Source organism: Phoca vitulina, unplaced genomic scaffold (genome assembly GCF_004348235.1).
Source record: "Phoca vitulina isolate PV1807 unplaced genomic scaffold, GSC_HSeal_1.0 scaffold80, whole genome shotgun sequence".
Classification (NCBI taxonomy): domain Eukaryota; kingdom Metazoa; phylum Chordata; class Mammalia; order Carnivora; family Phocidae; genus Phoca; species Phoca vitulina.
Genome location: NW_022589783.1, coordinates 5,269,241 through 5,280,678, shown reverse-complemented (window position 1 = coordinate 5,280,678; position 11,438 = coordinate 5,269,241). Strand labels below are relative to the sequence as shown.

Here is an 11,438-nt window from a genome sequence, read left to right as displayed (position 1 = left end):
GGAGCTGAGGCGACAAGTGGATGACAAAGTACGCCAGAGAGACGCTCACAAAGCTGAGCAAAACTGTCCCATGCCGCTCGAAACAAGCCAAAGGACACTAAGTAACAGGAAATGACAATTTAAAGCAGAATTTGACAACTCAGAAGTGTGACAGGACTCAAGCAGGCATTAGAAATTTAAAAAATGAGTTGAGGAATGAGTAGAAAAAGGGGTGAAGAAACATGACACCTAATGCCTTGAAAGGAAATAGAATTTGACAGGAAGGAAAATTTTAAATCAAAAATAAATGAGAAAAGTTCTTCTGTCCAAGAGGGAGGAACAGGATCTGGGCTTGTCCTCCTGGGCTAAGCATCTAGAAAAGCACAAAACACACACACGACTCTTCAGCCCCGGGCTGGTAGGGACCGCAGGACGGCCTCCTGAGAAACACGGTGAGTCTGGACTCATCCCAGCTTTCCCCCCAGAGACTGTTTCCAGACTGCTGTGGAGGAGCAGGGGAGGAGGCCAGCCTCCAGGAGGCTGGTGGTCGTGGCGACCGGAGACGGAGTGCAGGGAGGCCAGAGCGGCCGAATGTGCAACACGGAATGTAGGAGAGGAGAAAGCTACACAGGGAAAGCGCCCAGAAATCTGCACAGGGTCTCCGCGGAGTCCGGCTGCACGCCTGTCTGTCCACAGGTGCAGCGTGACTCCACCAGACCCTGCCGAGAACAAGTTCAAGGGAAGAGCAAGTCCCAGGGAAGGAGATCATGCGGGGCTGGGAATGCTTTAGCAACAGCCCAGTGGGTACACCTCAGGGAACATCCAGGACATCCAGTATGTTCCCCAAAGGGCCATACCCCAGTGCTGGGGCTGAATTAGACTCCTCTGGGGCTCCTGGGTGGCTCAGTCGGTTAAGCATCCGACTTGGTTTCGGCTCAGGTCATGATCTCAGGGTCGTGAGATCGATCCCCACATCGGGCTCTGTGCTCGGCAGGGAGTGTGCTGGAGATTCTCTCTCTCTCCCTCTGCCCCTCCCCTCACGTGTGCTCCCACGTCCTCTCTCTAAAATAAAATCTTTTAATAAGTAAATTAGGCTTATCCTAAAAATGTGTAAAGAACAAGCTTTGAAAGGAGGAAACCGATTCTCAGCTGCCGGCAGAATAAAGTCTAACACTCTAAAGGAACGCAACACAATCCAGCACTCAACAACATAAAAGCACAAATCCTGGAATCCAAGAAAAATTAACCAGACACGGAAAAGGCAGGAAAATGTGACCTGTCGCCTGGAGTAAAGATCCATCAGTAAGATGGGCCCAGAAATAAAAGAGATGATAGAATTAGCAGACAGTGATACTAAAAGCACCTATCACCCGTGGGCTCGGTGTGCTAAAACTTTGAAAGGACAGTCTTAGGAGGAGGAACGCAGCTGTGAAATCCCGACTGTCAGGGTCACACAAGGCGAACCTGAGTTACTGTCACACACCACAGACTAAGGAAACGTGATGACCAAAGGCCATGTGGCGACCCCGACTGGACCCTGGAACAGAACGAGGAGCGACCCAGCTTCCTCAGGCACGCGGCGCTCGGCCAGGAGGCCACGGCGTGGCTCCTGGATACCTGGGTGTAGGTACTAGCAGCTCCGTGAGATGCCGGCAAAGGCGTCTCTCGGGAGCCCTGGTCTCCTGAAGTGGTAGCGTGTCGCTGGAAGGAAACGTGGTCTCTTTTCCTCCTACGCCGGGAGAGAGAGGGAGCAGCTCTTGGGTCGGAGCTGCCACCAGCGCGTGTGACGACACCGGGCCACGGGGAGTCTGGCTGCCTGCTCTGCCAAGCTGCCGGGACGCGGGGACTCTCAGTGCCACAGGACGCCCGTGCCCGTGCAGGTGGGTCCACTCCACGTCCATGACCTTGCGCTTCTCTTTTCCTGGTGTTCGCTGGCAGCCGCCGGCCTGGCTTTCGGACGTCTGAGAAGTTGAGCTCAGGCCGGTGTCGGGGCAGTCTCAGCAGAGCCCGAGGGTCACCGTGGAGCTGGGGTTTCCTGGAAGAGAAGATCTTTCAGGAGCTATATTTCAGGTGGAGAACATCCCCCTTTTTAAAGTTTAACGAACGGGGCGGAGTGCTTTTAGGGAGAAGATTAGAGCAGAGAGATGGGAGGAAAACCAGGAGAGGGTGGAGGGTTAGGGTTTCAGAGAGACCATGGTCAACAGTGTCCCCCAGGACAAGAAACTCTACTGGCCCGAAACACACCTGCCTTCGGTAGCACGTGACCAGACGAAGGGTGTCTGCCTGGTGACCGGAGGGAGGACGGTGCGGCGCCAGGTGACGGTGTTAACGAGGGAGGACAGGAGGGGCCAGGGTAGGGACGCAGAGGAAGAGCCGAGGTCTTTCTGCAGAACGGTCGGACTGCATGCGGTTCTCCTGCCCGCCCGGGGCGCCGCCGGCTCTCCCTGGACTAGCGCAGGGCCTGGGCCTCCGTGCGTCAGCTCAGCTCCCGCGTTCAGCACCCCCCGTGGCACAGAACACGAGCTCGCCCTCGGGGCGCTCAGGGTCACGGCACTGCCCCCAGCAGCCCCCACTGCACCTGCCCATCTGGACCTCACGACTCGGCCCTGCTCCTGACCTCGTCTCCTGCCACCCTGTGTTCTCGGCTTCCCACACTCAGCCTCTCAATCCCCCCCCCCCCGGCTCCTGCACAAGCTCCTGCCTTGCACCTCCCGTGAGGTCCCCTTCACTCCTCGGGGAGGCCCCTCCCCACGCCCGGCCCAACGCACCAGGATTTCCATGTTAAAAATGGCCTCTCTCGGTCTCCCCAGTGCAAGCTCAGCGATGCCGTCTCCGCTGTGATGTCCCAGGGCTTTTCAGGCTTTTCATGAATGTGGCGAGTGCAGGGTCCACGAATACGGCCACCGTGGCAGCTGACCAGTCCTGTCCACCGCGGGAGGGACAGGGCCTTGCTCTGGCTCCCTGGGGCGCGCGGCAAGGGCACTCCTCCGAGGGGGGAGGCACCAGGCGGCCCCCACGGGGCTCTGCGCTTTCCTCCTAGAGACCCGTCACCCTGGCACTGTGTCTCCTGCGCCCCTGCCCCGGGGACCTGCGTTCACATCCGGAGATCCAACGGCCACAGTGCCCTTCCGTGCTTTTCCTGGCCCTGACCCGGCATGAGGAGTGGGACCCCACTCGAGCCGAGCGCGGAGCTCGGGTTCTGCGAGGACGCAGAGCGGTTCCTTCCTCACGGGCCTGACCGTGAGAGATCCACGAGGTCGGGGAAAGGCTGCACCAGGCAGGGCTTCCAACCCGCGCGGACCGGCACCACTCCAGCCCCGACCAAGCTGGCGATCCTGCACATGGGAGACGCTTCAGAATACTTTTTAAACCTTTTTGTCAGACAAGTGCTTTGAGAATTTCTGTAAAACCACGCAGTAGAAAAGCTTATTTTTGGGTGTTCATGAAGCACAAGCTGAAAACTGGTTTTAGAAATTGTGAGGGGGATTCTGAGCTATTTTAATTCTTAGCAATCCCCTTCAATGTCAAATACATTCAGTACGATAGAAATCGAGTCTCTATCACAGAATAAATCTGAAAAAGGCTGCCTCAAAAAACCCCAGAAGACTAAATTTAACAATTAAACAAAAAGAGACTTTAAACAAGAGAACAGGACACCTTGGTAAACACCCCTCAGGGGAAACTGAAGTTCCCGTCTCTGCTCAGCTGCAGGGAACACAGTCTCTCCATCTGGAAGGACCTACGAACTTAATGTAAACTCGTTATCTGCAAAGAAAGAGAACCGAGCCGATCACGTCGCGCCGGGAGCTGAGGGCTGGGCCCGCGGGCAGGACCACGGCCAGCACCCAGCCGGGCACAGCTCCGGCCGAAGGCGGCCGGCGAACACAGACCCAGGCGCTTGGATAGATGTAAAATATTTTATTTGTAAATGGTGATCTTCTAAATCTGTGTCCACAAATTCCAAAACCCATAACACTCTGTATACTTCAAAAAATTCAATTTTTGCCAACATTAGGTACTATTATACAGAACAGAAAACAAAAACCCGGTAGGACAAATACTGGTAGGACGTCAGAATATTGTACAAGAGAAGAAAAATATTCAAGAAACAAATTTCATACAGCTATTTATCAAGAGAAAAATATATACAATTGATTTATTCTGTAAGATAAAAATACATCATGCCATATACATTACAAGTTCAGAACTGCGTCACTGATATACCAACAGTTTACAGCCCACTTGAATTGTGCACACAAAAACTTCATTTATACTTAGCCTGTGAAGTGTCAGTACCAGAATTTTAAGTACAAAATAAAAAGCTAACCTGGTTCAAAATGCTGATTAAGTTTCTACAAGCAAACACAAAACAGTGCTTTTTTTTTTTTTATTAAAGAAATGTAAACAAACAGTTCATACAAACACATTTTAAAATTACATCTTCCGAAACCCTATTGTCGGGGTCCTGCAGCTGCAAGTGTGACCACAACTCTTTTTTTTTTTTCCTTTTCAAATTTTTGTGTTAAATAGAAGGCTAGAGTTAGGCTGGAGTCCTGCTACACGATCTAGTATGTATACATGATTCTCTGTGGCTTGAAACAAAGTTCTAATCAAAACTACATCCGCTGAAGAAAAGTTCAGCCTCCATTTGGGTGTATTTTTAAGCATTATTCACAGTTATCACAAATTGTAAGCACAAAAAAACCTGACTGAAGAAGTAGGGATGCAACAATATAATATGAAAAAGTTAGTTTAAATTACCAAAACAGCTATAAAAGTCGTAGTCTTAGCCTACACTCCGTTCTATCAGAAGGTGTATAAAACAATTAAGTACTAATAGACCGTAGTTTCCAAAAAACCCCAAATGCTCTAGGTTGAAATTTTGGTTATTACATAATTATAATGGCATATTTAGTAACACAGAATCATATTGTGACATCCCTATGAACATTTTATAAGCACCCGAGCTGCTGCAGAGCTTGGTAGCATTTGGTCAATACTATTTTTATACTGTATTTTTTTCTCAAAATATTTACATATTTGTACAAAGTAACAGGGTCTGTTAGTTCTGCAGGTAACAGCAGCAGCTTGGCTTTCTTCTAACTTTTATTTAAAAATAGCTTCATTCACTTATTCAATAATAAATACAAAAAGTTTCTCTTATTTTACAGAAATCAAAAACTACAATAAACTGACTCATGGAATCAAGTATTTAAATGTATTTTAGTGCAAGTTATTACCCCTTAGCTCTATCCCTAAGGAAGTCATTTCAGTACATTCCTTGTTCAGTGGTGTCTACTTTATTTTAAAAAATCTTTAAGTTAGAGGGCCTGCCCCTGTTTCAGATAAGGCCGTGGCCAGCACTTTGGACGTCCGTCCCCCTTTCGCTGGTGATCTGTCTGTACATTCATAGGAAGGCCCCCACCCCGGGGCAGGGCGGCGAGCGGCTCTTCGCCCCCAAGGGTCTCCTCAGCGAGACGCAAAAACACAAAACAAAACAAAACCCACCCACAGAAAGAAGGAGGAAAGAAAGAAGAAGAAAACAAAAGTGCTGGACTGCTCTGTGGTCCTGGCGCCACTCCGGCCCAAAGGACTGAGGAGGGAATCAGAACTCCCAGAGGCGAGTTTTCAGAAAGTCATAAAACAGAAAACAAAAATCTCTTTCTGTCTGCAAAATTCAAATGGTGTGTTGAATCGCTTCTTCCTAGGGACAAGCCGCCCGCCGAGACCGCAAGGAATGCATTCAGTTCATCCACTTCCGGCAGTTCACGGCCCCGCAGTGACACGGAATCTTGTGCTGGTCATCTTCAAAGTCAAACTTATAGTCATAGCAAAGCTGCCCACGGCAAAGACACAGTGTGAGAGAGGCAGGGGGCGGGGGGTCCTGCCTCTATCTGCCCGATCCGCAAACCCTGCAGACAGCCAACCTAGCAAAGCACCCGAGCCGCGGCCGCCCCGTGGGCCTCGGACAGAAGCCCACCTGGGGTCCCCACGGGACAGGGACATCGGCAGGCAATGTTTTCAGGCCGCACCACATCTGAGGAAGGGGAGGCCGGCCGGGAGAGCTGCGTTCCCACACCTCCTCGCGGCTCCCCCCACCCCCACCCCCAGGCCTTCCTCCTCCCCACCTGGGGGAGGGACCAACCACCCCTGCCGGCTGACAGCTTCTCTTCTTCTTTCCTCACTTAAAAGAATGTTTAAAAAAGGTCTACTTAGGGCCAAGTTACTGTGCACATCTCAGACCAGCCCTGCTGCCCTGGAGCCCAAGCCCCCGACCCCCCCGACTCTGCCAGAAGAAGGGGAGGCCCAATCCGAGGGCCTTCTGTCACAAACGTCCTAAGTGAGGGGCTGTTTGGAAAGACTTCCTTTCTACACTGAAAGGGAAGACACCAACATTTACTGGGTAGCTTCTCTCAGTAACAAAACCACTTAGTACCTTCTGTTAGGTACTTGCAGAGTTCTTCAGGGAGACGTGCGCCATTTCATATAAATGAAGCAGAGACTCGGAGAAGTTAAGTGACCTACTCAAGAATACTCAGGAAGGGAAAGGAAGGACCCGGAGCTCGGGGGGTCTCCATCTGTCCCAATGCCCCTGGTGGTCGCTGGCACCACGCTGGGTTCTCACATACTTTGATTTACTCGAGATACTTCAAGATGTGCCGTGAGCATTGGGTAAATTCTTGATTTAAAAAGGGAATTCGAAAAAGATGACCCAAAAATACAAAAAATCATCGCCTAGCTCTGATCCAAAGGGCTGGGGGGTTCCAACATAGATACTCAGGCCCCTCATCCCCTGGCCCAGGAGAGGCTCTTACAGAAACCCGCACTGCTCAGCGGCACCGCTTAGAGCACCTCGAGATGTGTGCTGATCGCCTTTGTGGAAGACAGATCTGGGAAACATAAATAAGTGGTCTAGACTAGTAATAATTTTAACAGGTGAAAGAGACCAGAGAAACAAATGTCGAGTTCAGCATCCAGCACTTTGAAAAGATTGTAACAAAAGAGCCAAATTGAAAATCTGTTGAGAAAAACCTGTAAGCTTGTACTGATGCTAAGTGCGAATACAGGAGATCTGGACCCACATGCTGCCCCCAAATCGGCCGCCTGCAGCCTTCCAGTGGCCTCGCGTGAGCATCATGTTCCTGGAGACCACAGAGGCCACAATCCCATCAGTGGGATGACAGGTAGAATCTTTAAAGAGAGGAATCCTGTCAATCTGTGACCAAGGGGGTCAGGCAGGAGCCCGAAGACACAGGGAAGTGATGCCACATGGGTGCTGCGGGGATGTGTGGAGTTTGGGAAGCACAGAGCGAGGGAATCGGGGGGAGCTGGTAGTCCACACTTGCAATGCTGCCACGAGGAGGAAGGCGGCACGTGGATGTCCCGGGTGAAGTGACGGGGTGGCACCCTCTGACCCACCACCAGGAAGAGTTTTTCTAGCACTAAAGCACTGGACAACCCCCGGGCCGGCCGACCGCATCAAGCAGCGAGCTGCACGCGGGGGTATGAGCAGAGCAGACGGGATCCCACACTCTTACCTCTTCTCCTTTCTGGATTCTCCGGTTGGAGCTGATGATGATTTTGTGTCCTCTCTCAAAAGTCACCACTTCAGCCACACAATTAGGCGCACACGAATGGTTGATATACCTGCAAGCCACCGTGTCAGAAACTACTGATTATGGAACAGCTGGAAGAAGCTTTACAAACATTCAGTTCGTAGGGAAAACTTTTTCCCACATTTCTACGTGCCCATTCGTAGAACAAGAACACACACAATTTTAAATGAAAATTCTTTTCAAAACTTATCTGCCCTGAATTTTTAATCATGGAGGCTGTCATGGGCACATGGACCCACTGGGCAGAACTTCCTTGACCAGATTCCCGTTGCCTCACCTGGCAGGCCCTCCTGTGAGTGTCGCATCGATCACGTGGTCATTATCCATGCGGAACATGTACACACCACGGTTCTGAAAGAGAAAAGTCAGAAACTCCTCCACGTGCACGTTCAGAGCAGGAAGACTCAGCTGCGAGTGAATGGAAACACAGCCCGATCGCACTCACTGTGGGTGTCACACAACCATGTCAGGGGACATGTATGTCCGTGGTGGGAATGGAAATCAATGGATCGGGAGGTTGCTCGCAACGCCAGGCTCATTAATCTACAGCTGTATCTATGTGAACAATAACACCAACTAGATAGGGTGAGACTGACGGGAAAAACAAGGAAAACACAAGAATACCCAGATGTTAAATAAAAATCTTTTTAAAAAGGAGGGGGGTGCCTGGGTGGCTCAGTCGGTTAAGTGTCTGTGTTTGGCTCAGGTCATGATCCCAGGGTCCTGGGATTGAGTCCCGCGCCAGGCTCCCTGCTTAGTAGGAAGCCTGCTTCTCCCTCTGCCCCTCACCCTGCTCATGCTCTCTTGTGCGCGTGCATGCACTCTCTCTCAAATAAATTTTTAAAAATATCCAGATGTGGCTTCTGTTCAAAACAACCTCACAGGACAGTGCGACTTGGCCCTGTTTCCAGCTTTTCGATGGCACAGGGACAGAGGAGGACTGGCCCTTACCTGAGACTCATACAGTTTCTCTTTTCTGTTTGCAACTTCATTTCGAATGATCGTGCCGATGTACTCGATGACCATGGTGTGCTTCTCGATGTCCCTAGCAGCATATAGGCCCAGCCCCTGCAAAAAAAAGAAAAAATGGGAAAAATGTGTGTGTATGTACTTCACAAATCACTTTGATTTCTTGGACAACAAACCTGATTCCCTTTCATACAAAGGCCACATCAAAAGCCACACTGAAGATTTCACCTGAACTTGAATGGTCTTTTTTATTGAATATACTATCACCTGAAACAATCTTACCACTTAAAGTCATGCCATTACTATCCTGCTTTGTGTCTTTAACTAAATTCTGAGGCATATTTACAAAGCTGTACCACTGACTGGCCACCACATTCTGCCAGGCCATCTTCTCTTCCATTCATGCCAAGATCCCACCAACTAAACAGGCTAATAGCTTCTGGTGTTTATCCCATTACTGTTTCTAAAAGAATATGACAGGACAATAAACTTAATCGGTAAGAAATAGGGCTAACCCAAGGGACTGTGAATACTATAGTCAGGTTTCGGATTTGGCTAGGAGTTCCTGGAAGCCAGAGCAAAAGGAGAAGCACAAGTTACTCTGCTCTAATTACCAGGAAAGCTGGAAAGAAATAAAGTTCTTCAGAAAGGTGACTTTCTCCCGTAATTTGAAGTTCGGAGGCCAGAGAGAAATGTACGGGGATGTGACCTGGCGAAAAACACTGCCGCAGGTCTCTCATTTGGCAGCTCGTACTATCTACGCTAGAGGCCTAATAAATCACAGACTATGATTTGTTTATGTACTTTTTAAAGTTTTTAGCATTACGAATTCTGGAAAAATAACATACTGAAAAAAATAGATAATTTCCATGAATATGTGATATTTTCTTGTCCCAATGTGAGTTTCTGCCTTCTCAACTCCAGCTGGCCGCCGGAAGACCGCAGTGACCAAGCAGGGAAGAGCGTGTGCTAAATGGGGAGCCTGCCAGGTACAGTGCATCAAGCCCCGCCGTGGGGCACACGGTACCAGAGGCCCGTCTCAGAGACTTTGGTGTGTCAACTGAGTCATCTTCTGGGAAAAGAAATTTTATGTAATTTATCTGTTCAATTCCAGACATAATTGAGGTGAATGAACCAGAATACACAAAAAAGTAGTATGTATAGAGATCAATATAGTTTGGTATAAGAACAGACAAGATCGGGGCGCCTGGGTGGCTCAGTCGTTAAGCGTCTGCCTTCGGCTCAGGTCATGATCCCAGGGTCCTGGGATCGAGCCCCGCATCGGGCTCCCTGCTCTGCGGGAAGCCTGCTTCTCCCTCTCCCACTCCCCCTGCTGGTGTTCCCTCTCTCGCTGTGTCTCTCTCTGTCAAATAAATAAATAAAATCTTTAAAAAAAAAAAAAAAGAACAGACAAGATCAGTGAAAAAGAACAGAGAATCCAAGTAGATCCATGCATATGTGAAAATTTAATGTGTAATAGTTATTTAGTAGTACGGTGCAGTCACAATTCAGTGCAACATGGAAGGGTTATTTACTAAATGGTGCTTTTCAACTAGTTACTCAATGGAAGAAAATAGTCTTAAATTAACACTTAAAATTTCTGAAATCAAGAAATCCAAGAGACTACATATACAATAAAATCTACTGTCTTAAACAAGACTAGAAACTACAGAAAATTATGTACATTTAACTATGCAAAAACTGAAACTTTTATAAGAAAAAAGATACCATACTTCCTAGTAGGCATGGGGTGTTTGGTTAAGGGAGAACATCTATTAGCACAAGTTCTTACAAATTAGAAAATGGGCAAAGGATGAATATGTAATTCACAGAAGAGCAAATCCAAACGACAAGCATGAAATGCTGCTCACTGGTGAGCCGTTAGAAACTGCAGTGAAGGAAGCACTATCAGGCTGGGGGAAATATAAAAGGGCAGCAGCATGACAAATGGGGAAAGAAGAGAGAGTGTCTCCCAAATGCAGCAAGAAATGTGCAATGACAGCCCTTCCGGAAAACCAACAAGGTCTGCTAAGATGAAAAGTACATACGTACTTTTACACAGTAATCTGACTGGTGGGAATATTCTCCAAAGGAGTGAATATATCAATACGTGGGGATATTTGTACAACATATTGATGGCAATGCTATTTTGGGAAAAACTGTAAACAAAATAAATGTTTACCAGTCGTGGAACGGTTTACTTAATTACAGTTCATCAACATCAGGGAACGTCACACAGCCATTAAGGAGAATGAAAGAATGAAACAGAGCCACCTCAGTTGCTCTGGAGGATAAGTGAGAAAAGAAGACTGCAGAACAGTGTATGGGAATGAGTCCACCGGAACATCCATCACAGACATGCCTGCACGGTCAGGACAGTGGCAAGGAACACACCGAACACGGGGGTTAAGAAATCACTGAAATGACAGTAAGGGAATAAAAGTGACACAGAAATAGGAATGGTAACAAGTAAACGAGCTACTTGGGAACATTTAAAATGGAAAAGTAACTGATGGAGCAGATGAGAAAGACACACCACCAGGAGCGGACGGACCCAGGAGCTGGAGAGGCTCCATTCTTGACGCAACAGCAGAAAGAAAAGAAAGATACCGTATGTGTAATTTAAACACACAGTATCAGATAAAAAGATCAAGAGCAGAAAGAGCTCTTAGTTTTTTGTTTTTTTTTTTAAACACAAAAGAAAGATCAGCAGATAAAGTAGAAGCCACAGAACAAGGACAAGGGAACCAAAACCAGAAGGGGGAGAGAAGGAGGGCTATGGAGACAGAAGTTCCCGTCTGTGTTTGCACTGGTCATCTGGGGGCCCCACTGCAGGGGCCAGACTGAAAGGCACACTTAGCAGGTCCCAGCTGA

General features: G+C 48.6%; 2 protein-coding genes across 12 annotated transcripts in view; both read right to left on the bottom strand.

The window, feature by feature from the left end:
* Window positions 1-1,088: 1,088 nt before the first annotated feature.
* LOC116625632 lies at window positions 1,089-3,136 on the bottom strand. Its single transcript, XM_032394337.1, has 3 exons — window positions 3,130-3,136; window positions 2,748-2,901; window positions 1,089-2,014 (listed from the first exon to the last, which is right to left on the bottom strand). The coding sequence occupies exons 1-3, from the start codon at window positions 3,134-3,136 to the stop codon at window positions 1,429-1,431; spliced, it is 747 nt and encodes a 248-aa protein (XP_032250228.1). The 3' UTR covers window positions 1,089-1,428.
* A 540-nt stretch (window positions 3,137-3,676) lies between these two features.
* The window catches only part of KMT2C (lysine methyltransferase 2C), a 195,195-nt gene continuing 187,433 nt past the window's right edge, over window positions 3,677-11,438 (bottom strand). For 8 of the 11 annotated variants that reach the window (XM_032394300.1, XM_032394307.1, XM_032394301.1 and 5 more), the window contains 4 exons: window positions 8,547-8,663; window positions 7,873-7,946; window positions 7,518-7,626; window positions 3,679-5,815 (listed from right to left, as the gene is read on the bottom strand). In XM_032394300.1, the coding sequence (XP_032250191.1) occupies window positions 5,723-5,815; window positions 7,518-7,626; window positions 7,873-7,946; window positions 8,547-8,663 (393 nt within the window). In that variant the 3' untranslated portion in view covers window positions 3,679-5,722. Of the gene's footprint in view, window positions 5,816-7,517; window positions 7,627-7,872; window positions 7,947-8,546; window positions 8,664-11,438 lie in introns of all 11 variants that reach the window. The other 3 variants (XM_032394303.1, XM_032394302.1, XM_032394311.1) reach the window with 2 other exon arrangements.

What these genes read in the sequence shown, in the direction of transcription:
- LOC116625632 (XM_032394337.1), bottom strand. An exon ending in TTTTTAACATGGAAATCCTG is followed by an intron (nt 2,015 to 2,747) that starts GTGCGTTGGGCC and finishes CTTCTCTTCCAG; the next exon opens with GAAACCCCAGCTCCACGGTG.